Source organism: Mustela nivalis (assembly GCF_964662115.1).
Source record: "Mustela nivalis genome assembly, chromosome: 11".
NCBI lineage: Eukaryota > Metazoa > Chordata > Mammalia > Carnivora > Mustelidae > Mustela > Mustela nivalis.
In genome coordinates, this window is record NC_139030.1 from 85526957 (window position 1) to 85552022 (window position 25066).

At 55.4% G+C, this 25066-nt stretch overlaps 3 protein-coding genes across 21 annotated transcripts; 2 read left to right on the forward strand and 1 right to left on the reverse strand.

The window, feature by feature from the left end:
* The first annotated feature begins 96 nt into the window (after positions 1-96).
* On the forward strand, positions 97-9535 carry ATG9A (autophagy related 9A). Of its 17 annotated transcripts, none has more exons than XM_082691147.1 (17): positions 109-221; positions 575-635; positions 1275-1329; positions 1735-1866; positions 2002-2045; positions 2573-2637; positions 3655-3816; positions 3996-4137; positions 4376-5124; positions 5226-5379; positions 5486-5665; positions 6001-6249; positions 6463-6641; positions 6750-6867; positions 7608-7830; positions 8025-8170; positions 8462-9535. In XM_082691147.1, exons 4-17 carry the CDS (start codon positions 1764-1766, stop codon positions 8465-8467), a joined length of 2520 nt encoding a protein of 839 aa, XP_082547273.1. In that variant the 5' UTR covers positions 109-221; positions 575-635; positions 1275-1329; positions 1735-1763; the 3' UTR covers positions 8468-9535. The 17 variants fall into 17 exon arrangements, with proteins under 17 accessions (XP_082547280.1, XP_082547271.1, XP_082547273.1 ...); XM_082691150.1 differs by having other exon boundaries at positions 118-221; positions 575-759; XM_082691158.1 differs by having other exon boundaries at positions 120-297; positions 575-759; positions 1272-1329.
* A 19-nt stretch (positions 9536-9554) lies between these two features.
* Positions 9555-17266, forward strand: ABCB6 (ATP binding cassette subfamily B member 6 (LAN blood group)). Of its 2 annotated transcripts, none has more exons than XR_014300650.1 (19): positions 9555-10796; positions 11111-11248; positions 11498-11684; positions 11882-11983; positions 12146-12329; positions 12942-13063; positions 13553-13662; positions 14002-14067; positions 14251-14376; positions 14512-14588; positions 14677-14740; positions 14854-14939; positions 15135-15192; positions 15402-15506; positions 15896-16070; positions 16168-16329; positions 16570-16664; positions 16739-16807; positions 16989-17266. XR_014300650.1 is itself a non-coding variant. In XM_082691144.1 (19 exons), exons 1-19 carry the CDS (start codon positions 10248-10250, stop codon positions 17089-17091), a joined length of 2529 nt encoding a protein of 842 aa, XP_082547270.1. In that variant the 5' UTR covers positions 9555-10247; the 3' UTR covers positions 17092-17266. The 2 variants fall into 2 exon arrangements, 1 of the variants encoding a protein (XP_082547270.1); XM_082691144.1 differs by having other exon boundaries at positions 16217-16329.
* Positions 17267-17397: 131 nt separating this feature from the next.
* ZFAND2B (zinc finger AN1-type containing 2B) lies at positions 17398-20346 on the reverse strand. Of its 2 annotated transcripts, none has more exons than XM_082691163.1 (9): positions 20079-20346; positions 19702-19796; positions 19331-19462; positions 19047-19198; positions 18694-18789; positions 18553-18613; positions 18394-18461; positions 17997-18069; positions 17398-17788 (listed from the first exon to the last, which is right to left on the reverse strand). In XM_082691163.1, exons 1-9 carry the CDS (start codon positions 20131-20133, stop codon positions 17744-17746), a joined length of 777 nt encoding a protein of 258 aa, XP_082547289.1. In that variant the 5' UTR covers positions 20134-20346; the 3' UTR covers positions 17398-17743. The 2 variants fall into 2 exon arrangements, with proteins under 2 accessions (XP_082547289.1, XP_082547288.1); XM_082691162.1 differs by having other exon boundaries at positions 18553-18634; positions 20079-20343.
* Between the last annotated feature and the right edge of the window lie 4720 nt (positions 20347-25066).

Below are 25066 nucleotides of genomic sequence, written 5' to 3' on the forward strand. Positions count from 1 at the left end.
GCGCGTACTATTGGTCCTCTGACGGTCCAAAACCCACCTTGAACCTTTAGTCCCGCCCACGAAGCCGAGAATTGGCCGTCGTGTCTCCACCCCCCATGCTCATTGGCCAGACTGACTGCGGGTGACAGTGAGTGGCAGGCGGCGGGCCTAGGGCTCCGGGTCCGGACGAACCCAGCGGAGCCGACCGAGCCCCTGGAGTCGCTCGGGTCACGGTTCCTGAGGTGAAACGCGAGATCGGTTACTGAACTCCCAAGGGCCGGGCCGGACCTGACGGGGGGGTTGCCCGCGGAGCCTTAAGTGAGCTCACGGCGAGTAACGGGGGACAGGGGCGCCGCGGGAGGGGCGAAGGCGCGCAGCCGGAATGTTTTGATGGCGGGGGCGCGCGGGCGGGGGCGCGCGCGGGCGGCGGGGCCGCGCGCGAGGTTGTCCGCTGTTGGGAGCCGAGCCTTTGGCCTGGTGCCGGGCGACCCTGGGGCGCTCTGGGCTCGGGTCCTGGCGGCTGGGTGTGGGGAGGCAACCCAGCCCACCTGGACGATCCGCTGTCGGACTGGCTCGATTCTTCCACCATCCGCAGGAACCCCTGAGCCCAGGCCCGGCCAGCCAGGGCTCCATGAGCCTGGGTCCACACTGACCCGGTGAGTGTTGAGTTCCCCGAGGGCTTGGTCAGCTCCTTTGGACCCAGGGCTCTCACTAACCCAGGGGGTCCCACTGGGATCCGGCTGGGTCGTGTTCCATGGCCCGAGAGTCTGCACCGACTGGGTGAGTGCTGTCTAGACATGCTTGGCTCTGGGGACCTAGGGACCCCACAGTTCACCCAGGATCTGGGTCTCCACTGACCCAGTCAGGATTTCCCATCCAGCTATGCCTGCCTTTAGTGCTAGGAAAGCAGGGGAAGACGTTGACCAGAAAGGTCCTTTTCAGGAAAGACTTTTCTTGGGTTTTGGATTTGGGGCTTTGAGGACCCTGAGAGGCCTAATTTCAGAGGCTGAGGAGGGGCATTGGAAGAACAGTCCAGAGGAGCTGCCTGACCTCGGGCCTGTACTGACTCAGTCTTGACAGGCTCAGCAAGCCACTTCTTGGGATTCTGGGGTTGGATGAGTGGCCTACGTATAGTAAACCCGAGGAAGGACACCTTGCCCAGTGCCTCTTCCCCAACACAGCTCCCTGCCCCATGCTTGGCCTCCTCTCACTGGAGGCTGGGTTGGTAGGAGGGCTGGGTTTCTTTCTCTCCCCACTCCCCTCTCTCTGGGGCCTGACACCTTCTCCTCCAGCAGCTGCGGAGCCTGGGCATCAAGGGCTGGAGTGGAGCAGACGCTGTCCATGGAGCTGGTAGGGCCATGTGCTTATCTCAAACCTTTGTTTACAAAGTGCTTCCGGACTGCTAGTCTCTTGGGAGACCTGGGTTTCTCCAGGAAGGAGAGGGAAGTCCCCTTAACTCCACTGCATAGAAGATGAAACAGCCCTCCCTGCCCCCCCTCCCCCAAAGCAGCAGAATCTTGCTTTAGTCCAGCCAGACCTCAGTAGACAACTCAGGAAAGGCTCTGGGAAGGCCTGAGCTCCCGGACCCTGAGCTTACTGCTCTCCTTTGGTAACTGCTCTTCTGCCTTTGAGCCGAGAAGACTGGGAGTAGAGACCAAGGCCAGGGATTCTTTCTCACTCTTTGTGGTCTAGTAGGCAGGGCAGCAGACAAGCAGCCCCTGGGTCTGAACTGGATCTCTTCATCATTACTGGCAGGTGGACAGAGTGGACAGGGGGCGGTGGTGATGGCGCAGTTTGACACTGAATACCAGCGCCTTGAGGCCTCCTACAGTGATTCACCCCCTGGGGAGGAGGACCTACTGGTGCACGTCCCTGAGGGGAGTAAATGTGAGTTCTCTGACCCCACAGCGCAGCCGGGGGGGGCGGGGGGTGGCCTGGGGAGAGAGCCGGTGGAGGAGCGCTGAGGAAGCAAGGGGCTCTGGTTCCTTCAGGGCTCTGACATCTCTGCTCCTGTATCCACAGCACCCTGGCACCACATCGAAAACCTTGACCTCTTCTTCTCTCGAATATCCTTTGTGTCTCTGCGTTGAAGCTCTGGGACCCTTAGCCCCTCTCTAAGCCAGGGCCTGGATGGGAAGTTGGGTGGGTTTGATTCTAATCCCCGGAAGGGAGATGGAACTTTTAAGGTTGAAAGAGGCTGGGAAAATAATGATCATTATGGATAATGATAACCCTGCATTTCCCAAGAGCTACGTGCCTTTCACTTGGTGGTGTCAGTTCATAAGGACCTTCTCTAAAGGAGATCTTTCTTTTTGATGGGACGCTAATAACTATAATAATTAATATCTTTTGATTTACTCTGTGTCAGCTCTGTGTTAAATACTTTACACCCATTATCTGATACCTAATAATCCTATGAGACAGGTGCTGTTTTTCCAAAGTACTACTGCAGACAAAAGTTGAGAGAGATTAAGTAAATTTGGCCAAAGGCTAGAAGGTCACAGAGCCAGGAGTTAAGTTCAGGCACATGAGCCCCAAAGTCTGTGCTCCTAATTGCTGTCTCTATCAACCACATTTTTCTTGACAATTATACGTTTATAATCTACACCAGAAGAATGGCTTCACTTGCATGCTCATCGGGGAGATCTTTGAGCTCATGTAAGTCTAAGAAGGGATGGTGATGTGGGAAAGGACTGCATCTTAGTCTTTCCTTTAGCTCAGCCCTGGCACCTGCAGGTGCAGCTCAGTTCCTGACTTGAAACCCTACAGACTAATTTTAGAGTTCAGGGACTAGGTGTGGCACCAAAATTTATAGTCTCATTTTTTCTTCTTCTTTTTTTTTTTTTAATCTTCCAAATCCTCTCTCCTCCACGAGGAGAACTCAAGACTTAATTATTTCGTCAGAGCCCGGATGGAATGGGCGTGGTTCAGTCAGGAGGTCTTAGACTTGTCGGCCACTTAAGAAAAGTGTGTGTTTGGGGCACCTGGGTGGCCCAGTGGGTTAAGCCTCTGCCTTGGGCTCAGGTCATGATCTCAGGGTCCTGGGATTGAGCCCCACATCGGGCTCTCTGCTCAGTGGGGAGCCTGCTTCCCCCTCTCTCTACCTTCCTCTCTGCCTACTTGTGATCTCTCTCTCTGTCAAATAAATAAATAAAATCTTAAAAAAAAAAAAAAAAAGGAAAGAAAAGTGTGTGTTGTGTTCTGCCTTAGTTAAACCTAGGAAGGCAGAACAAAATGCTTTCTAAAAAGAAAAACCCATATGGCCTTGCCAAAGAGGATGCGATTGGGAAACCCTCCTTCAATCAGAAAAGACTGTAAATCCCCTTAGGGCTTCTAAATACTATCTCAAAAGGAAATCAAGGATTGGGTAGCAGAGACCATAATCACAAGATCTTTGCGTGAGTCTAGTAAGTGGTGGCAGAGATTACTAAGCGGGAAGGAAAGCAGGTTAATTGTGTGACGCCCAAGGCTAAGAGCAAAAAGCAGGAGCTGGTTTGGACTGAAGACAGTTCCGGGGGCTGAGCCTCAGAGAGAGCCCACTGGGAGTTCTCCAGCCCCTGCTGGTCCCCAAAGGCTGCTCTCTAATCTTGTTCTGCTGCTTCCAGACTCTTACCTTTTCCCACACTATCTCACTGGTGCCTCTCTGACTCTTGGACCCTCGTCCCAATCCCCCAGGCAGTTCCTCTTTGTGGTTGCCTTCACCACCTTCCTGGTCAGCTGCGTGGACTACGACATCCTCTTTGCCAACAAGATGGTGAACCATAGTCTTCACCCGACCGAGCCCGTCAAGGTCACTCTGCCAGACGCCTTTTTGCCTGCCCAGGTCTGTAGTGCCAGGTAAGGGCCTCAGAGGACCTCAGAGCCAGAGTTCCACCAACAGGTGGGGAATGGAGCGGAGTGGGAGGCACATTCTTTCGAACACAGACTCGGCCTCGGTCTCGCCATCCTTCGGGATAGCATCCTGTCTGCCAAGACTCCTTAGGGGCCACTCCTCGTCCCCTTCCTTTCCCCAACAGGATTCAGGAAAATGGCTCCCTCATCACCATCCTGGTCATCGCGGGTGTGTTCTGGATCCATCGGCTTATCAAGTTCATCTACAACATTTGCTGCTACTGGGAGATCCACTCCTTCTACCTACACGCTCTGCGTATCCCCATGGTGAGACTGGGAAGTGGGGCTGTTCACGCTGCAGCCCAAGGTGCCCTCAGCGGCTGGGGCCAAGTGGGGCGGATCGCTGGGCCTTGGGCATCCCCCTCGTGGCCTGGTGGGTCCGGGAGCCTCCGCTTAAAGGCTCTCCCCAGCTCCACACAGGGTCTCACAGCTACTGCGGGGTGAGGAGGAGGAGTCCTGGGCCACAAGCCCACCTTCCCTGGCGGCCCTCTCTCCCACCCCGCAGTCCGCCCTCCCCTACTGCACGTGGCAGGAAGTACAGGCGCGCATCGTACAGACTCAGAAGGAGCACCAGATCTGCATCCACAAGCGCGAGCTGACCGAGCTGGACATCTACCACCGCATCCTCCGTTTCCAGAACTACATGGTCGCCCTGGTGAACAAGTCCCTCCTGCCTCTGCGCTTCCGCCTGCCAGGCCTGGGGGAGGCTGTCTTCTTCACACGCGGCCTCAAGTACAACTTCGAGCTGATCCTCTTCTGGGGCCCTGGCTCTCTGTTTCTCAATGAATGGAGCCTCAAGGCTGAGTACAAACGTGGGGGACAGCGGCTGGAGTTGGCCCAGCGCCTCAGCAACCGCATCCTGTGGATCGGCATTGCCAACTTCCTGCTGTGCCCCCTCATCCTCATCTGGCAGATCCTCTACGCCTTCTTCAGCTACGCCGAGGTACTGAAGCGGGAGCCCGGGGCCCTCGGGGCGCGCTGCTGGTCCCTCTATGGCCGCTGCTACCTCCGCCACTTCAACGAGCTGGAGCACGAGCTGCAGTCCCGCCTCAGCCGAGGCTACAAGCCCGCCTCCAAGTACATGAACTGCTTCCTGTCCCCGCTGCTGACGTTGCTGGCCAAGAATGGCGCCTTCTTTGCTGGCTCCATCCTGGCCGTGCTCATTGCCCTCACCATCTACGACGAAGACGTGTTGGCCGTGGAGCATGTCCTCACCACCGTCACACTCCTGGGGGTCACCGTGACCGTGTGCAGGTGCGGCCCAGGGTGGCAGGTGGGGCGTGGGGGGGTGGGAGCAAGCCGACTAGTGGCCCCTGGGAGAGGCGGCCCTCTCACTGTGGCCCCGACTTCCGCAGGTCCTTTATCCCAGACCAGCACATGGTGTTCTGCCCTGAGCAGCTGCTCCGCGTGATCCTCGCGCACATTCACTACATGCCTGACCACTGGCAGGGTAATGCCCACCGCTCGCAGACCCGGGACGAGTTTGCCCAGCTCTTCCAGTACAAGGCAGTGAGTGGAGTTGGGAGTTAGGGCCTGTTAGAGACCGGCTGATAGCTCGCTGGTGAGGGCTGGGATCCCGCCAGCTTTCTTGTGACCGCAGTCCCCTTCCTTCCAGGTGTTCATCTTGGAGGAACTGCTGAGTCCCATCGTCACGCCCCTCATCCTTATCTTCTGCCTGCGCCCACGGGCCCTGGAGATCATAGACTTCTTCCGCAATTTCACCGTGGAGGTTGTCGGTGTTGGGGATACCTGCTCCTTTGCTCAGATGGATGTTCGCCAGCACGGGCATCCCCAGGTACTGGGAGAGGATGGGCGCGGATGGCCAGAGGCAATGATGGGGCACACCGTGTCCTTGGGCAGACTGCAAAAAAGACACCGCTCTGAGCCAGCACATCTCGAAAAGGCGGCCCCGTTTCTGGCAGCCAGGCAGGCACCAGAGTACACACTGCTTGGGGAACTAGGAGCTTGGGCTGAATTTTAGCCTTCAGCTGGCACCTCTGGCCAAGTTTGCTTGAGAAAGTCACAAACCAAGCAACTTGGCCAGCATGAGGCTGCTCCTGGGGCGGGGGTCCGCCCCAGGGCCCTGGACGAGATGCCGCAGTCCTGCTCACAGTAGCCTCTTCTATACAGTGGCTGTCCGGTGGGCAGACAGAGGCCTCGGTGTACCAGCAAGCTGAGGACGGGAAGACAGAGCTGTCACTCATGCACTTCGCTATCACCAACCCTGGCTGGCAGCCACCACGTGAGAGCACCGCCTTCCTCGGCTTCCTCAAGGAGCAGGTTCAGCGGGACGGAGCAGCTGCCAGCCTCGCCCAAGGGGGTCTGCTTCCTGAAAATGCTCTCTTTACGTCCATCCAGTCTTTACAATCTGAGTCTGAGGTGTGTCCCTGGGGACTGGGAGGTGACGCTAGGCAGAGTGGACTCCTGGTGCTGGGAGTTGAGGACCAGGCCTGGGACCGAAGGGCCTACCCATTTGGTCAGTCTCCTTCTGTCGGTTCAGTCTGTGCCCTGGGGTTCTGACGTCCAGAATACTGAGGAACCCTGTGGCCTCCTTCTTGCCCTGGGAACCCTACCCACCACTTTCTTTCACAGCCACTGAGCCTTATTGCAAATGTGGTAGCTGGCTCATCCTGCCGGGGTCCCCCACTGCCCAGAGACCTGCAGGGCTCCAGGCACAGGGCCGAAGTCGCCTCTGCCCTGCGCTCTTTTTCCCCTCTGCACCCCGGTCAGGTGCCCACAGGCCGAGCTCCAAGCACCATGACAGGCTCTGGGTGAGTAGAGGTGGGCTGCAGTGGGAGGGCATGGCAGTAGTCCCCCAGGAGCCTCTGCGGGGCTCAGAAATGTTGATGGCCACTGTCTGTGTGTGCCGGATGGGACAGGCTGGACGCCAGGACAGCCAGCTCCGGGAGCAGTGTGTGGGAAGGACAGCTGCAGAGCCTGGTGCTGTCGGAGTATGCATCCACCGAGATGAGCCTGCACGCCCTCTACATGCACCAGGTGAGCCAGTGGGAAGGGGCAGAGCCCTGGAATCGAGGGGGCCGCCGACAGACAGAGGGGTTTAGGCGTGGAAAAGCAAGATGTGGGTTCAGAACCCTTCTCGGCCATTCCCCTTCTCTGATCTGCATTCCCGCATAGACGAGCTTATTGTCATCCGGGGCCTTTATACATTTGTTGTTTCCCTTACCAAGAGTCCACCTCCCTGAGCTAGGCAAATGGCTCCCTCCTTTATTCACGTGTCTGTTCTTACCTCTTCTGTGAGACTATCTGTGGTCATTCTGACCAAAAGAACCTCCCTTGGCCACCCTCCTGAATCTTCCTGCCTTATTTTTCTCCGTAGCATTTATCTGACATATTTGCACTTTTTTCCTTTTTTTATCTTATTGTCTCTAACTCCCTGCCTCCACCCTCCAGCATATAAAGCCATACAGAGGCTGGGACTTTTGTCTGTTTTGTTCACTGCTGTCTTCCCAGCATCTTGAAAGGGCACCTGGCACTTTCTTACATGTGCAGCCAATTCGTAATGGACTCAAATGACTAGGTTCCAGGGATCTGCAGAGAATTTAATCTGTAAGACGTCATATGTGTGGTACACACCATTAACATAGTTACTCTGGGTCGTTGATTCTCAGTGAGGTGGTGAAAATGGGAACTGGGGGATAGCAAGGTGGGGAGCAGTTGTTTCAGATATCCTATTCCCAACTAATGAGCCCCCCCAACCCCCTACCCCCACTTCTCAGCTCCACAAGCAGCAGGCCCAGGCCGAACCTGAGCGGCACGTGTGGCACCGCCGGGAGAGCGATGAGAGTGGGGAGAGTGCCCCTGAAGAGGGGGGAGAGGGTTCCCGGGCCTCCCAACCTATCCCCCGTTCGGCCAGCTATCCCTGTGCTGCAGCCCGGCCCGGAGCACCTGAGACCACCGCCCTGCAGGGGGGCTTCCAGAGGCGCTACGGGGGTATCACAGGTATCAGTGCAAGTCCGGGAGGGTAGAGAGCCTTCAGGGAAAGGTGGCTTTTTGGGGGGCCTCTTGGGGAGGAAGGAGGTCAGAGCGATCAGGCCCAAAGAGACTGAGCCTCACCTCACCCCAGACAGCCCCAGAACCTTTCTCCACATTTTTGTCTGTGCGCATTCTAAGAGTATGTTTACTTGTGTCTCTAGATCCTGGCACAGTACCCCGGGCTCCCTCTCACTTCTCACGGTTGCCTCTCGGAGGGTGGGCCGAAGACGGGCAGGCAGCCTCCAGGCACCCAGAGCCGGTGCCCGAGGAGGGCTCAGAGGATGAGCTGCCCCCTCAGGTGCACAAGGTAAGGGCTCCAGGACCAGACAATGACTACTACTGGAACTAGTAACTTCCAGGCCAAGATCAAAGCCTCCTGTGAAGGAAGGCAGACCTCTCCTACAGAGATACTGTTGGTCCCCCTCCAAAATACACTCCCCTTTCTTGCCTCACTTTCTCTGAAATCTGAGGCTTGGTTTTCCCTACGCTTTCCTTCCCAGGAATCAAGCTTTCATTTGCCTTTATCTCTGATAAAGACTTTTTTTGGTAAGCCGATAGCTGAAGATTATCTCCATTGCTAATGCTTTTCTCTCCACAGGTATAGACGAGGCTGAGGAGCGTCCCTATGTCCCAGGATGGTGGCCGCTGATGCCCCGCCATCCCATCCGCCCGCCACGGAGGGCTCCTCTGAGTGTTGCCTGGCTCCACGTGTGTGGTGTTTGTGTGTCTGTGCCTGGCCAAGGGAAATGCCAACGCTGGGCTTTCCACAGCCCCAGGAGAGAAATGGGGGGCCTAGGAACCAAGGCGCACAGGACTCTAGCCTCATCCCCAGGACCCCCCTTGGCTCAGAGTGTGGTGCTAGAAACTGGTCCCCAGCCCAGCCCCAGTACTGCCACCTTTGCACCCACCCCTGCAAGTCTCCAGAGGACTGCCCACCACAGAAGCTGCCAAGCAGGGAGAACCTGTGCCAACTGTGGAGTGGGGAGGTTGGGCCCCAGCCCTCAACCTCTGCAACCTCCCTCCCCGACCCCGAACAGAAGAGCAGCTCTGGCTGTGGCGCTTACCTCACCCCCAGTTCTCTCCCAGTGCTGCAGCCTGCTCGCCTCTCTCCCGCCTCCTGCACAGGACTGGCATGTGTGCCTCTCACTCCCGTTCTGTTTGCTTTGCTCCCATTCTGTTCAGCTTTTGCTTTGCATTGGTGCGGAGGCCCTGGCTCCCAGCTCCTCTCATGCTATCTTTTGACACTAAGAAAGGAAGGTTTCTAAACTGGCAGGAGCAGGATGGAAATTCTTTGCTGCCCTCTCCCAACTTTTAGGATGGGCTCCTGGGAGAAAGGCCATCCTGGCTCTCATTGCTGCTTAACGTACCCCTTACTGCCTGCACATAGGACGGGCTGGGCTGGTTGTGCCCTTGGCTGTCTACCTCCCAGCAGGAGAGCTCTGGCCTGCCTCCCGCTGTCCCCAACACAGGGACAGGCGTGACAGGAGGCTTAGGCCCTAGGCTTTGAGCTGCCGCATTGCATGCTGGGATCCAGCTCCTACTTTCCTCTCTACCCCTCGCCCAGGTGTAGTCAGCTGCGAGTGTGGTGAACTGTGCCGCCGAAGCTCACAGCGGAAGGCGTAGGAACTGTGTACAGCTTGATAACCCTTAATAAAAAAAGGGACTTTGACCAGGTCGCGGCTTGGTGTCTTGCACCTCTAGTTGTCTCTTCCTGCTAGGATTCTGGGAACAAGTGGGATGTGTGTGATTTTTTCTGATGGCTGGGGACCCGGTCGGGCCCTGTAGGAAAGTGGGGCTGTGCCGTCACTCGGATATAGCGAGCTGACTAGCAGAAGAGTCATTCCCCAGCCCTGCTTCCGTGGAGGTCAAAGTCTCTGGCTGGACGTGCGGTCAGATTTCGCGCCCTGAGCACGTGACTAAACCGGCTCCACCCCCGTGCATTGCCTCTCCCGCGTGCACCCTCTCCCTCCCACCCCTTCAGGGAGGTTGACCAATGGGGGCCCTACGTGAGGCGTGGAGCCGCCCTGGTGGGCCGGACGGCTGCGCGAGGGAGCCGCTCGCGGCTGAAGCCCAGCATTCCTCCCCGCATTCCTCCCCGCCCGGACTCGGCAAGAGGTTCCCGGGCTGCGAGCGAGGGGCGGACTGACGGGCGAAGACGGCGTGCGTGCCCTGCGTGAGTGCGTGGCGGCGGCGCGTGCGCGAAGAGTGGGTAGTGTGGCGGGGCCCACGTGTGTCCCTGCCTGAGACCCCCGCGGCTTGGCGCCCCTCGGCTCCATGACCCGAAACACCCCAGCGTCCGCGCTCCGCCCCGAGCAGCTGGTCCCGTTTGCCCTTCCTGCACTCCCCGCAGTCCCCACAGCCTCGGCCGGCGGCCACGCATCGCCATGGTGATCGTGGGCAACTACTGCGAGGCCGAGGGGCCTTTGGGGCCGGCCTGGGTGCAGGGTGGCCTGAGTCCTTGCTTCTTCTTCACTCTTACGCCCTCGATACTGATGGCCCTGGGGGCTCTGGCCTTGGTGCTAGCCCTGCCTTGCAAGAGCCGAGAGCGGCATGCTGGCGCCCGTGAGGTGTCCTGGAGCTCCGGGCCTCTTGTCGCTCCCTACGTACTGCAGCTGCTTCTGGCCACACTTCAGGTGGCCCTGCCGCTAGCCAGCCTGGTTGGCCGGGTGGGCACTGCCGGGGGCGCCCCGCTGCCAGGCTACCTACTGCTGGCTTCCATACTGGGGACTCTGGCCAGCGCCTGTGGCCTGGGGCTGCTTGTGGTGGAACGTAACCAGGCGTGGCAGAAGCTAGCTATGGGCATCTGGATCGAGTTCAGGCACAGCTTGGGTCTCCTGCTCCTCTGGACTGTGGCATTTACAGCTGAGAACTTGGCCCTTGTGTCATGGAACAGCCCACTGTGGTGGTGGGCACGGGCAGACTTGGGCCAGCAGGTAAGGGACCTCTTGGGGAGAGGAGAATCATGAGTGGCAAGGGCTGGGAAGAAGGATGATATGCCTGGACACAGTGTTCCACACTTTGGGATGCACCTAAGAAAGGGAAAAGGGGGAGGCCTCCTGGCCTGGCTGCTGATAGCCAGCTGGTGGGGTGTGTCTGTGCTGAGTCACTGTATATGTTTTTAAAGCTTCCCTGATGCTGGGTCCCTGACTTGGGTATGTGCCCTGTCCCAGTACCCAGCCCTGTTATAAGTGGTAACAAAGGCATTTTTGGCCTTCTTTGATGCTCTCCGGATACGTTTTTATTCTAGGTTCAGTTTAGCCTGTGGGTGCTGCGGTATGTGGTCTCTGGAGGGCTTTTTATCTTGGGACTCTGGGCCCCTGGACTTCGTCCCCAGTCCTATGCCTTGAAAATTAATGAAGATGATCAAGATGTAGAGAGGAGCGAGGTATACATGAATTTCTGAATCTTAGGGTCTGTCTTACTTTCATTGCCTGTCCTCATTGTTTCCCACCATGATATTTCTTTCCCAAATCTCAGTTTGTGCCCTGTGAGCCTTTCTGACCTCATTGGGGATCACTTGTGGGTCTGAGATAGCTGGGAGCTGTAATCCCATACCTTTTCCCCAGAGGGGTTCGCCTAGGGCACTTCTTTTTGACTTCTGAGCTCCCCGCCCCTACATGTTTCACTATCCTAGGTTCAGTCAACAGAGGCACCACCACGATCTACATGGCAAGACCTGGGCAGGAAGCTCCGCCTACTGAGTGGCTACCTGTGGCCTCAAGGGAGCCCAGTTCTGCAGTTCATTGTGCTCATCTGCCTGGGGCTCATGGGCTTGGAACGGGGACTGAACGTGTTGGTCCCCATCTTCTATAGGGACATAGGTGAGGGGACGAAGAAGTGCCAGCTCAATTTTCTGGTCCTTCATGGGCCACGTGCAAGGTGCAGGCCCTAACCTACAGAGGTGGGGCAGTGCTAGGAGTGGGAGGATGAGAAAGGGGCTGTGGCTGGTGCCTGGAACAGTTTCTCCTGAACAGAGTCCTCAGGGCTGGAATTGGGCTCTGACTTACTGTCTCCGTAGTGAACTTGCTGACTGAGAAGGCCCCTTGGAGCTCCCTGGCCTGGACCGTTACCGTCTATGTCATCCTCAAGTTCCTCCAGGGGGGTGGCACAGGCAGTACAGGTACAAGGGACCCTGCTGTCATCCTGGTTGGCACTGGCCTCTCCCCCTCTTCCTCCCCTAAGCACCCCTCCCCTGGCCTTTTGGTGGTCTCGGGTACCGGGGTACGGGGCTGATGGTGTTTGGCCCCCCAGCTCTACCGAGGCCTCCCCCGGCTCCCCCTAGGCTTCGTGAGCAACCTGCGCACGTTCCTGTGGATTCGGGTGCAGCAGTTCACGTCACGGCAGGTGGAGCTGCGCCTCTTCTCCCACCTGCACGAGCTGTCCCTGCGCTGGCACCTGGGGCGCCGCACCGGGGAGGTGCTGCGGATTGTGGACCGGGGCACATCCAGCGTCACGGGGCTGCTCAGGTGTCAGGAGGGCGGAAACGGAGTAAGGGGCGGCGGGGCTGGAGGAGCAGGCATGAAGGGGGCTGGCTGGAGAAAGCACCCAGCTTCACCTGCCTCTCCATCCTGCTTTATCCTTTTTTTTTTTTTTTAACTTTAAGACAAACATAGGTATGTTATCAAAGTAACACAACTAAACGGAGCAAGTATCTTATAAATTCTGCTCGCTCTTCCAGAGGTTCCCACCCCATCTAGGATGTTGGGTTCTGCTTTTGATACGTTGACATACGTATGTGCACAGCCTCACGGCCCTAACAGGGTGCTGGGGAGGGTTTTCCCAAAATGCATGGGATCACGACATAGGTGTCATTCTCAGAATTGCCTTATCAGCAAAACGGCAGGATGGCAGGATATCTATTCCTGTCCTGCATGAAGAGCCTCCTCGTTCATAACTGACCTGGCGCATCCTGTCCTTGGGGCCTGCTACCTGTTTATTTAGCCGTCCACTGGCTGAGGGGCAATTCAGCTTGCTTCTACTCTGTCACTGAGAAACAAAACCACAAGGAAACTCCGGGGGGCAGAGCGGCTGGCTCCCAGCCCCTAAACTTTCCTTTGTTGTCTGACTTGTCTCCTTAGCTACCTGGTGTTCAACATCCTCCCCACACTGGCTGACATCACCATTGGCATCATCTACTTCAGCATGTTCTTCAACGCCTGGTTTGGCCTCATTGTGTTCCTCTGCATGAGTCTTTATCTCAGTGAGTGCTGCCTGGGGGAAATGTCTCCCCGAAATGCTCCGGGGACTTCCTTGGGTGTGAGTCCTGCCCCTACTCAGCTGGCCCAGTGAGGGGAGGCTGTAGATGAGGGGACTCGAATCAACTCCGGCTGCTCCCTAGCGCGACGGACTGGCCTTCTCAGCCAGGAGAGCCATAGCTCGGCCTGGACAGAGGGCTGGGGAAGGGCAGCCTGGTCACCTTGTGAGTTCACATCACGGAGAAACCTCATCCATGTAACCAGATGCAGCCAGCCCCCAACAGCATTTTCACACACAAGGCCTTGTACAGGTTGCATGGGTGTCTTGGGCACAGCCCCTTTCCTCGGGGACCTAGGGCTCCCTTTGGTACCTGGGTCCCTAGTCACCGTTCGCGTGTATGTGGCAGGTGGCAGACATCCCCCTGTGGTCTCTGTTGTCGGGAGTGATGCCACGCTCTCTTCTTCCCCTTCCTCCCCCTCTTGTCACTCTGCAGTTGTGACCATCGTGGTCACCGAGTGGAGAACGAAGTTTCGACGTGCCATGAACACACAGGAGAACGCTACGCGGGCCCGAGCTGTGGATTCTTTGCTAAACTTTGAGACGGTAATGAAGGCCTTGGTGGTATTAGTGTGAGGCATGGAGGTGTGCGCCAGCGGGGCTGCCAGGGGACCTGGGGTCGGGGAGTGCAGTGGGGAGGGAGTGATGTTTCAAATGAGGACAGACAGACACCCAGCTGGCTCAGTCCGAAGAGCATGCGACTCAGTCTCGGGGTTGTGAGTTTGACCCCCACGTTGGGTGTAGAGAGTACTTAAATACAAGTAAAAGTTAAAAAAAAAAAAAAAAACGAGGTAGGAGGCAGTGGGAATGTGCAAGAAACGATCCAGGCTGCAGGCCGTGTTCAGGCAGCAGCCGTGTCTCACAAGAGTGGCTTGACTTCGTCAGGTGAAGTATTACAACGCGGAGGGTTACGAAGTGGACCGCTATCGAGAGGCCATCCTCAAGTACCAGGTGAGGATGCCCGCTGGACACCTGCTGAGAGCAGCGGCCCAGCCACGCAGAATTGCCAGGGCCAAGAGGAGGATAGCTTTGGGCTGAGAAAATGAGGTCAAAGTTGCCTGGGCTCAGTTTGGATTTGGTGAGAGTGCATATGTGACGTTCCGCTTCCCCCGAACCCCTATGTCATCGCCCCAGGATCTGGAGTGGAAGTCAACGGCTTCTCTGGTTCTACTGAATCAGACCCAGAACCTGGTGATCGGGCTTGGGCTCCTCGCTGGCTCCCTGCTTTGTGCATATTTTGTCAGCGAGCAGAAGCTACAGGTGAGGCCACTGTGCTGGGGACAGGGAAGAGAGGCCCAGGGCCTGTGTCTGGGCCCCCAGTGCCCGGGTGGGAAGCGGGCAGGATGACAGCCCGTAGGCGTCCCGTGACCCCATACTCCCCTCGGATCTCTGCAGGTCGGGGACTTCGTGCTGTTCGGCACCTACATCATCCAGCTGTACATGCCGCTCAACTGGTTTGGCACCTACTACAGGTAACTGACCTCCGACCCTGCCCCGTCTGGGGCGCTCACTGATATCCTCCGCTCCTCGGAGGGGCCCCAGCTGGCGCTGTTCTTGCAGGATGATCCAGACGAACTTCATCGACATGGAGAACATGTTCGACCTGCTGAAAGAGAAGGCAGAAGTGAGTGAAATGCAGGGAGTGGGGCGTGCAGGATGTGGGGGTCTGCACGGTGGCCCGCTGTCTCGGGGATACCAGACCTGTGGTGGCAGCACACACGGGCGGCACTCTCCTAGGTGAAGGACCTGCCTGGAGCAGGGCCCCTGCGCTTCCAGAGGGGCCAGATTGAGTTTGAGAACGTTCACTTCAGCTACTCCAGTGGGTGAGCCTGCCTTCTGCCATCTCCCGGCCCCTGTCCCATCGTCCGTTTACATGTGGCCAACCCAGCTTCTCACCCACCATTGCCTAGAAAGGGAGCCTGAGCTGGGGAGGGGCAGGGCCCAGGAGTAGCTCTGCCGGTGGAAGGGGTCACTGGGAGTGCCACAGGCCTGCTGACCATGCCCACCTTTCCTTGCAGGCGAGAGACCCTGCAGGATGTGTCCTTCACTGTCATGCCCGGACAGACACTGGCCCTGGTGAGAGAAGACCCGGGTATTGGCCCAGACTCCTTGAGTTAACCCACTCCCAGTGCTTCTGGAAGTTTGTGATCCAGGCAGTGGAATCCTGTCACGCAGGCCATAGGATCGAACGTAGCAGCCTCTATGGACACTGGCAGCTTCTTGGACAGTAAGCCTTAAGAGCCAGCAGTCCTAAACATGTCTTCCCTCTGTTTCCACTGCGCCAGGTGGGCCCGTCGGGAGCCGGGAAGAGCACGGTGTTGCGCCTGCTGTTTCGCTTCTACGACATCAGCTCCGGCTGCATCCGAATTGATGGGCAGGACATCTCCCAGGTAGGGTTCCCAGGGAGGAGACTGTGATTTAGGGGCCTGTGTGTGAAAGAAGGGCACTCTGGGGAGTGCTGGCCACTGTCCAGAGAGAGGATGTCACCCCTGCAAAAAGCTGCAGCTGGAGCCCTTGGCCTTCCTCGTGCTATGTGACCTCCCCAAATAAGGGAGTCCGGGCACACAGAGTGTCTTGTTTCTTCACAGACAGAGAAACAGACTCAGGGAGGTTGAGGGATTGGCCCATGCAGCTAGGATCTGGGGCGGTGGTGACAGGGTTCCTGTACCCCCTCCCATGTGCTTCCCCTCCTGCCCCACTAGTAGCCCCGCTCCCTCCAGGCCAGAGGGCAGGTGTGGGGCAGTCTCACAGCCTGGGGCATTTGGTCTCTTGGCTCCAGGTGACCCAGATCTCCCTCCGGTCTCACATTGGAGTCGTGCCCCAGGACACCGTCCTCTTCAACGACACCATTGCCAACAACATCCGCTATGGCTGCATCACTGCTGGGGACGAGGAGGTGATGGCGGCTGCTCAGGCTGCTGGCATCCATGAGGCCATCTTGAATTTCCCTGAAGGTGAGCTGCCCTGCAGAGAGAGCCCCTCCCCTGCCTGATTCAGCCCTACTCCTCCTTCTGACCTCTGCTCCATCCCTTCCTGCTCATCTGGTCACAGAAACCAAATGTAGCCTGTGTGACTTGAGGGAGGTGGGCGATGTTCACAGGATACGAGACACAGGTGGGCGAGCGGGGACTCAAGCTGAGTGGGGGAGAGAAGCAGCGCATTGCCATTGCTCGCACCATCCTCAAGGCTCCAGACATCATTCTGCTGGATGAGGTGAGGGCCCGAGGCTGCCTGCTCCCCTTCTTCCTTCCTGCCCTAGGCCCAGGCCGCTGCTATGGGGCAGTGTCCCATCACGGATAGATAGCGTGAATCCCTGCTTCATAGAGACATTTTACAGTTCTCAAATGCAGAGAAGGTCCTTATTGATTCCCAAGACCTCAGGTAACAGCTTGTATTCTCCTTCTATGGGGATTTTGGGAGGCAGGGCCAGGTTCACCCAGATCTTCTCTGTAGGCAACATCTGCACTGGACACATCTAACGAGAGAGCCATCCAAGCTTCTCTAGCCAAAGTCTGTGCCAATCGCACCACCATCGTAGTGGCGCACAGGTACGGGACCTGGGTGGTGGGTGGCGGGTGGTCACCTGTGTTGTGTACTGCCTAACTCAACTCTGATTCCTCAGGCTCTCAACTGTGGTCGACGCTGACCAGATCCTCGTCTTTAAGGATGGCTGCATTGTGGAGCGAGGACGGTAAGTGAGCCCGCACGACGAGCAAGGCAGGGCCTCTGAACAGGGCCCGAGGAAAAGATGAAATCCCAGGAGTGTTTCAGAGGGATCTCTCGGGCCAATCCCTCTCCTCTCTGTGGACTGGAGGTGAGGACTCTTAGGGTTAAGCGGGTAATAGGGACTTGCACTTTCCTCCTCACCTCAGGCACGAGGCCCTATTGTCCCGAGGCGGCATGTATGCAGACATGTGGCAGCTGCAGCAGCGTGGACAAGAAGAAGTTTCTGAGGACACCAGACCCCCAGAGTGAGGATAGTGACTAAAGCTGCGGCCACGTCCCTCCCAAAGGAGAACTCAGAGAAGAAGAAGATGTATCCCTTCTCCTGGCACATTTCATCCCAGTGAAGGGGTATGGTGCTAGCCATAGCAGAGGAAAAGAACCTTTCAGAAAAGCACTTTTTGGGGAAATAAAAGTGTGGACCATACTAGGATCATTGTGACTCTGGTGTGGGGTACTCTGGGGAGCCTCTACCGTTAGGTCAGGGCAGCATTCTTGATGGGACTCCTCTGGTTTCGGTTGGACAAGAGAAAGAAACACGCCACCTGGAGGTCTTAGTGACTGCCAAGATCCTTTATTCCTTCCAGGCCCCTCCTGGCCCCCTATACATGGGGGCAGCCTCATTGTAAAGGGGATGACAAAATGCAGGGGGCTGTACGGGGCCTGGCCAGCATTCGCCAAGGGCCCACCCACCGGACATTTCTAGCTGCTCTCTCCTGGGCAGCTGGAGAGGCCAGTGGGCCTTCTGCAGTCTCGGCTCCACACGCTGCTCCTCTGGACGCTCCCCGGAGGTGACGTCCTCATCTTCACTCCTGGCTGCTCCCAGCCTCCTCACCCTGTGTACCCTAGAGGTGTGGGGGCCAGAGTCCTCCTCAGCTGAGCCTCCCTCCCCAAGCCCAGGGCCCTAGCACAGGCTGCAGTTGGACGGCTTCAAGCTGCGGCTCTGGGCCTGGAGCAAGGAAAGGGGAAGGAAGGGAAGAAAGGGCATGGTGTCAAGGAAAGGAGGGCCGGTCCTCACTTCAGAGCCTAGTGTGGGCTGGAGTCACACCAAAAACGAAAGGATAACTACCATTCCCAAACTCTCTACCACTTGAAGAAAGCACACACACCCCCCACTCCCCTCCCGGCCAGCCCTGAGCTCTCCCCAGTCCTCATACCTGCTGCCGTCGGTATTCTGCCTCGCTGGCCGACAGGGCCTGTGCTAAAGCTAAGTCTTCTTCCTCCTGAGAACTGGGAGGGAGCAACAGCGCAAGTTGGAGGACAGTAATATCTAAAACACGAGCATCTGATCTGCTAGCATCCCTATGCTGAGCACTTCTGAGTATTCTCAGTCTTCACGTAACCCTACAAGGTAGGTAGCAGTTCTGTCCCATTTTAGAGAAAATCAAGAACCTTTATGGGTTCAAGAACTTGCCAAAGGTCGTAGAGTTAAAAAGCAGAATTTGGAGCCCAACTTCTTAATTATTACTCTCTGTGGGGTTGGAGTAGTCCCACCACAATCCCTCCAAACTGAGCCTTTGCCCACACCCCACCCTCTTTCACCACAGGAGGCACCTTGGGGCCTGGGGTTTGGTCTCTGCCAAGGACAGTTCCAGAGCTCTTTGCAGAGCCTCATCCTCACTCTGCAAAAAAGCAGAAAGACAACCAGTTGCCCTGGACTTTATTCTCCGTAGTGGGGGTTGCTTTGGTCCACTCAAGCTCCACCCAACTCACCAAGCCATTCTGCAGGGCAATCACTGGAGGGGCTGTCCAGGATGGGGACTGGGTTGTTGCTCTACGGCAGACATTCAAGAGGCTGAGATCAGAGATGAGAAGGGAAAAAAAGGGAGAGAAGAACCAGGCAGGCGTGCCTACCTGCTGGGAGAGGTAGATGAAGGCAATGTCCGACTTGGGCTGGGGACGGTGTTTGTAGAAGAAGCCAGACCTTGTGCTCTGGAGATGGCAGCAAGTCTGTAGGGAAGAGACACTCTTGACATGCCTCCAAGAACAGTCAGCTTGCATGCTCCTCCCAGGCCTTACCCAGGAGGTCAGGAGGGAAATTCTCCCAAACAGCCTGGAAAAATACGCATTTGAATAGGAAGCTAAAAGACTCCTCTAGCCAAAGGCAACAGGTTTGAAGCTCCCCAACTTGTAACGGTAGAGGCTGAGTCAGTTCCAAAAGGATGGGATGATTCCTAAAGGCAAGTACTGGACCTGGTTGCAATTACCCTGCCCGGCTGGTGGGGTGACTGTCCCCAGAGCAATCGTGGTCCAGTGGGTGACGGTGCTTGATGCAGAAATTTCGGCCACACCGCTCGCAGGTCAGTTTCATCATTTCTCGCTGTCGGCAGCCAGAGCGTTCGCACTTATTGGTGAAGATCTGAGGTGGAGAGGGAAGGTTTGTCTCTGCTAAGACTCTGACCTCGTTCTCCAATGCCATCGTTAAGAGCTGTTGCGGTTGGCAAGCATCCAAAGTCCCAGCTGAGTCATGGCTAACCCCTCTAACGCTTACCTTACGTTTTTGCTGTGCTGGATCTGAGCGACAGTCTCGGTCGATGTGCTCCCCCACAGCGCGGTCAGGGGGCTCCCCTCTGGCCACAGGCACAGGCGCATTACAGAGTGGGCATACAGGTACCTGGATATCCTAGAGTTAAGGAGCAGGGATCAGTCTGTGGCCCGCTCCCAGTCAAACCAAATCTCTGGTCCTGAAACAGTCTGCCCGAAAGAACCTGGATATACCCCCTATAAACACACAAGGAAACAATGTTTCCAGCACTGAGCCTCAGAAAAACAATAAAGGAGAGGAAATGGGAGACAGAGGGACTCCGGAGATATGCAAGCATCCTCCACCCGCCCCCTCCCACCCTCAGACCGCCCCCTCACCTTTTGGTAAGCAGATCCACAGTGATGCTGGGCGTAGGCCACATGGTCTGCGCAGAAGATGCCGGAGCAGGCGTCGCACTTGAGCGGCAGAAAATCTGCAGGGAGCAGGTCGGATTGCAGGTCCAGCGGGACCTCAGCGTCGTTCCCACTCACTCAGCCTTCCACTCAGGGGAAAGAAAAACGCCTCCCGGTCTGCAACCAACTGCACCCAGTCCTAGGCCACTCTCTCCTAAGCCACGCCCCCCTTGGCCACCGCCCCCCAACTTCGGTCCCCGCCCTCCTCCGGCACTGCCAGCCCCGGAGCCCACCCTTTGCCCCACCTGCAACTCCAAGCCCCTCTCGGCCCGGCCCCGCCCCTCTTGCGCTCCGCCCCTCACCCAAGCGCTGACAGCTCGGCTCGGAACAGTGAGCCCCGAGGTCCGGAAACTCCATCGCCGAGCCGGCCGGGACCTGCTGGCTGAAGAAGCGGTGCTGATCGTGTGGAGGGGTCTCTAGCTCCGGGTCCGGACCACGATCCCGCACTCCAGGGGGCTCCTGCCCCGCCCCTCCCTCTCCCCCTCCCTGCCGGGGCTACCGGAGCCTCAGCCCTTCCCGGCTAGCGACTCCCACTCCTCCCCCGGCGCGCGAGGGCGTGCTGACGTCATCGCGCAGGGCGGGCACGTCCCGCGCAGTCTCCGGGTGGCGGGAGGAGCCGCCCCTGCAGAGCCGAGTCCCGCCCTCCCCGGCCGGGTGAGGCGAGGATGTGGTCGTGCGCGGCTCGGGGCAGGAGGGCGCTGAGTAAGCTCCCGGACGGGCGAAAGCGCCGGCGAGGGCTTGGGTAGTTAGTATCTTGGGGAGGGAGGGTTGGGGGCTGGGGACTTTGCACAATCGGGTCCCGCGCCCGCTCCTCACGCTACCACTCTCGCCCTTTCGTCCACGGCGACGGCTTGCTCTTACTGCCCACGAACTGACGACTTCCATGTTGCCTCGAAGTGCAGATTTCTCCCCAGACCTGCGGATCCTTCCTCCGGGTTTACCTCAGATGCCCTTTCTGTAAGACTTCGCTGACCCTCCCCAGTCCGAGTTTGGAGCACCTGCTGTGTGATCTCCCCGATGGTGTACTGGCGCCCTTTATCGCCTTGTAATAAGCGGTTCACACACGCGCTCGTGAGTGTACGGGGCAGTGAGGGACCACCTCTATCTTGTTCTAGGTCCCCGACGCCCAGCGCAGTGCCTAGGATTCTGTGGTTTTGTTAGGTGGGTTTGATACAATTTCGGAAAATTGTTTTTGGAAGTAAAGTTGTTTTGATACGGGAATGAAGTAAGTTGGGTCGGGATGTCATCATCTCATCTGTCCTCACAGGTGAGAGAACTCAGTAGCTCAGCGGCTGAGGGGCCCCTGCGAGCTTGTTATTAAAAACATAGGAAGAAGCAACTGGATGATATATACCAAGACATGACTCACAGGGCAGTATATATCCATTTCAGATACCCCAGTCCAGGGTGGGCGCGTATTCTTTCAGTCAAAACCTGAAGGGTGAGTGGATGTTGGTTGGCTAGGTGAAGGCTGAAGGAGAAAGGAAGAGGGTGGAAGGAGATGGTATTCCAGGCAGAGGACTCAGCAGGAACAAAGAGCTCGAAATAAGACTGGGAATGAGGTCCTTCAGATGAGCTTTAAGAAAGCTTGGGGCTAGGGGACACCTGGGTGGCTCAGTGGATTAAGCCGATGCCTTCAGCTCAGGTTATGATCTTGGGTCCTGGGATCAAGCCCTGCATGGGGCTCTCTGCTCAGCGGGGAGCCTGCTTCCCTCTCTGCCTGACTCTCTGCCTACTTGTGATCTCTCTCTCTGTCAGATAAATAAATAAAATCCTTTAAAAAAAAAAAAAGAAAGAAAGCTTGGGGCTATACACAACTGATAAATTATTGAACACTACATCTAAAACTAGTGAGGTACTATATGTTGGCTAATATAACTAAAATTAAAATTTTAAAATTTAAATAGAAACAAATTTATTTAATTTAAATAAAAACAAAAAGAACGCTTGGGCATCTGGATCTTAGGTACAGAAAGCAGTCTGGCAGGAAGTGAAGCTGGCGAGCTAGCAGGAGACAAATTAGCTCTCATAGTGAAGGCCACAGCAGTATTGAGAATTTCAACATAAATATGACAAGAGACTAAAATATAGCTTTAAGCAGGGAAGTGACATGATCAGGGTTGTATTTGGGGAAATCACTCTGGGTTCAGCGTGGAGAACAAATCAGGGGAAGTATGAGATTGGAAAAAGGGAGATGGGGGGAGGTGGTGTAATCCAGACAAGAGATGATGATGGCCTGAACCAGAGTGGGGGCAATGCTTAGAATTAATGAGAGCTCAGTAGAGAGTTTAGATATGAGATAGGTATTTTAAAATAAGTAACTTTCCAGTGTATCACTAAAGGGATAAAATGGGGGTGGGGGAATTCTATTCCCAGAGCAATTATAAAGTACTTAAAAATTTTTTTAAAGAAAAATTCCAACCTTATCTGCAGGAAACACTTTGACTTACCTCCATGTAAAAGTTCAGCCAAACATTGGTTTAGTGTATGGAGCACCTTTGGCCATTCTTTAATGGAAATCCTGACAGCTGCTTCCCTCAACCCACCCTCATACCCTGGGGTGGCTCAGGACAGCAATGTTTCTGCCCTCCGGAAGATGATTGGTCTGGGAGTGATTACCTGACATGTACTAGGTATCTAAGTTTGTGTTCCCCTAAAAGCATAGCCTGAGACAAGGATTTGGGCACAGGCGGTTCACATGGGAGGAATTGTAGCCAAAAAGAGGGAGAGACAAGGAAGGAAGGAAAACCAATAAAGAATGTTATTGAGCTGGTTACCACCATGGTAATAGGAGCTCAGTTCCACTGGCAACCAGAGGAGAAACCACGCAGACTGCACCTCAGAATTGTCTTTCTAAAGGGCAGATGGGCGGGGGGGGGGGGGCAGACTCCTGTTTGCCACCAGCTGGGTGTTGCTGCCAGTGGTGGTAACTCTCCACGCCCACTTTGCCGAGCCTGTGCTCATGTGTGCAAGCTGAGCTACGGAGGCTTTACCTTGAGGCAGAGATGGCAAGGCTGGGCTTTGAGGTGGAAAGCCATTAGGGCTTCTGTGAACAGCGCAGCTGAGGTTATAGATGGACTGAGCAAATATGGCACAGGGCACTAGGAACATCTGCTATATTTGGCAATACTTGGCCAATCGTTTCTTTCCCAAAAATTTGGAATTGAGGTCAAGAGAATCAATGTTCAGAAAACCATGGGGCCTGTCACATAACCTATAGTTTGACCCTCTGCCATACTCCCATGCTCTCATACTGACTGGGTAACGGGAAAAGAGATTGTTATCTGCAATATTATGTTTTTACAGTGGGACACCGTGAGCCTCCTAAAAAGAGGTTGATCTTGTAGCTCACCTATATGGGCTTAAGTCATACAGCTGATTCTTTTGCCTCCTCCCAAGTCTACACTCTGACAAAACTGTGGCTAACTGCCATTACCCCTCATTTCACTTTGTTTTAAGACAGTTGTAAGTCATCCTGTTAGAGTCAGGGTATTTCTTAAGGCTTCGTCAGAATCTCTGATCACAATGAGAAGTCAGGCTGATGACATTGTGGAGGCTTCTGAGACAGGTCTACACATCAGGCCCTCTGCCATGGAATTTAGCTTTTGACCTTGGCCCTGTAGAAAGAACATGTTGAAGAGCTTGCCGTTTGTGAATTCCAAAACTCCGTATCTGTGAAATCCAGCCTCAGTTCGGTTAGATTTAAACTTATGAAATAGCTAATATATTTTTAAAAGATTTTATTTATTTATTTGACAGAGAGAAAGATCACAAGTAGGCAGAGAGGCAGGCAGAGAGAGAGGAAGGGAAGCAGGCTCCCTGCTGAGCAGAGAGCCCGGCTCAATAATCCAATCATGAGATCATGACCCGAGCTGAAGGCAGCGGCTTAACCCACCGAGCCACCCAGGCGCCCCTGAAATAGCTAATACTTGACTACTTTTTTTACACTTAAAAATTTTTCATATGGGGCAGCTGGCAGTTTTTCAACTGGCCAGCTCAGTTGGTAGAGTGTGCAACTCTTGATTTTGGGGTTGTGAGTTTGAGCCCCACGTTGGGTATAGAGATTACTTAAAAAAAATAAAATCTTTTGGGGCGCCTGGGTGGCTCAGTGGGTTAGAGCCTCTGCCTTCGGCTCAGGTCATAATCCCAGGGTCCCGGGATCGAGCCCCGCATTGGGCTCTCTGCTCAGCGGAGAGCCTGCTTCCTCCTCTCTCTCTGCCTGCCTCTCTGCCTACTTGTGATCTCTATCTGTCAAATAAATAAATAAAATCTTTAAAAAAAAATAAAATCTTTTAAAAATTTTTTGTATGATTTAGTTTAACCTAAGCAGCATACATCATGGGCAAGAATTGTTTTTCTCTGACCTTCTATCTAATTGTGAGCCTGCTGGGTTTTTGTACCAAGACATGAAGGCAAACAGTTACTGTCTGAGAGTATGGTCTAAGTCCACACACCTTAAAAACAGAGGTGCCAAATGTCTATGTACCTCTGCCCTTCAAACTTTTATTTTCTACTAATCGTATATAAGAAGAGGATATAGATAGGAAATAAGTTACGCTGCCATAACGGGGACTCAAAACCAGTGGCATAAATAAGAAAGAAGTTTAATTTCTTGTTTGTGTAATAATCCAAGGCTAGTATGGAAAAACCTCTCAAAGGCCCAGACACCTCCATTTTGTGCCCCCTTCATCCTAACCTGTTGCCTTTGTCCATGTGGTCCCAAGAGTCCTTGCTCCAGGCAGCAGAATGAAGGAGCGGAAAAGGAAGGCACACCAGTGATTTAGGGGTATGACCCTTTATTTGCATACATCACTTCTGGGCGCTTTGGATGGACTAGCACTAAGTCACAACAGTCATACCTAGCTCCATTGTGCTCATTCCCTCGCTAGGAAATGTAGTCCTCAGCTGGATGGTCACGTGCCCAGATCAAATTTCAATTATTATGTCAGTGAAGGACAACAGATATTAGGAAGAAGACTAGTGTCACAAGGGGGAAATAAACGACACATTTTATGTTACGTGGACCATCTTGAGCTTGAAGTACTAAAGCAGGGTGTGGGTTACTTAACGTCACAGAGCAGCCAAGATTGTAGAAGGCCTCTTACCTCACGTGGTTTGAGGATGAGAACGAGCTCCACTTGACCAGTCCCCTGTCGCAGCGCTCTCTGCTGGTTGTCTACCTAACAGCCTTTCCCAGCTTCCTCCTTGAGGACAAAACCATGATTTTAATCACCCTTGTGTTCTACTTGGATCCCTTTACAGCCTCTGGGATGAATCTTAAATGCCCTAA

What these genes read in the sequence shown, in the direction of transcription:
- ABCB6 (XM_082691144.1), top strand. Translation starts at nt 10,248, where the DNA reads ATGGTGATCGTGGGCAACTACTGCGAGGCCGAGGGGCCTTTGGGGCCG. An exon ending in TGCTGAAAGAGAAGGCAGAA is followed by an intron (nt 14,741 to 14,853) that starts GTGAGTGAAATG and finishes GCACTCTCCTAG; the next exon opens with GTGAAGGACCTGCCTGGAGC. An exon ending in CCGGACAGACACTGGCCCTG is followed by an intron (nt 15,193 to 15,401) that starts GTGAGAGAAGAC and finishes CCACTGCGCCAG; the next exon opens with GTGGGCCCGTCGGGAGCCGG.
- ATG9A (XM_082691154.1), top strand. Translation starts at nt 1,764, where the DNA reads ATGGCGCAGTTTGACACTGAATACCAGCGCCTTGAGGCCTCCTACAGT. An exon ending in GCCCAGGTCTGTAGTGCCAG is followed by an intron (nt 3,817 to 3,995) that starts GTAAGGGCCTCA and finishes TTTCCCCAACAG; the next exon opens with GATTCAGGAAAATGGCTCCC. An exon ending in ACGCCCTCTACATGCACCAG is followed by an intron (nt 6,868 to 7,607) that starts GTGAGCCAGTGG and finishes CCCACTTCTCAG; the next exon opens with CTCCACAAGCAGCAGGCCCA.
- ZFAND2B (XM_082691162.1), bottom strand. Translation starts at nt 20,133, where the DNA reads ATGGAGTTTCCGGACCTCGGGGCTCACTGTTCCGAGCCGAGCTGTCAG. An exon ending in GCCGAGCTGTCAGCGCTTGG is followed by an intron (nt 19,797 to 20,078) that starts GTGAGGGGCGGA and finishes TGCTCCCTGCAG; the next exon opens with ATTTTCTGCCGCTCAAGTGC. An exon ending in TTGCCCTGCAGAATGGCTTG is followed by an intron (nt 18,462 to 18,552) that starts GTGAGTTGGGTG and finishes GCTTTTTTGCAG; the next exon opens with AGTGAGGATGAGGCTCTGCA.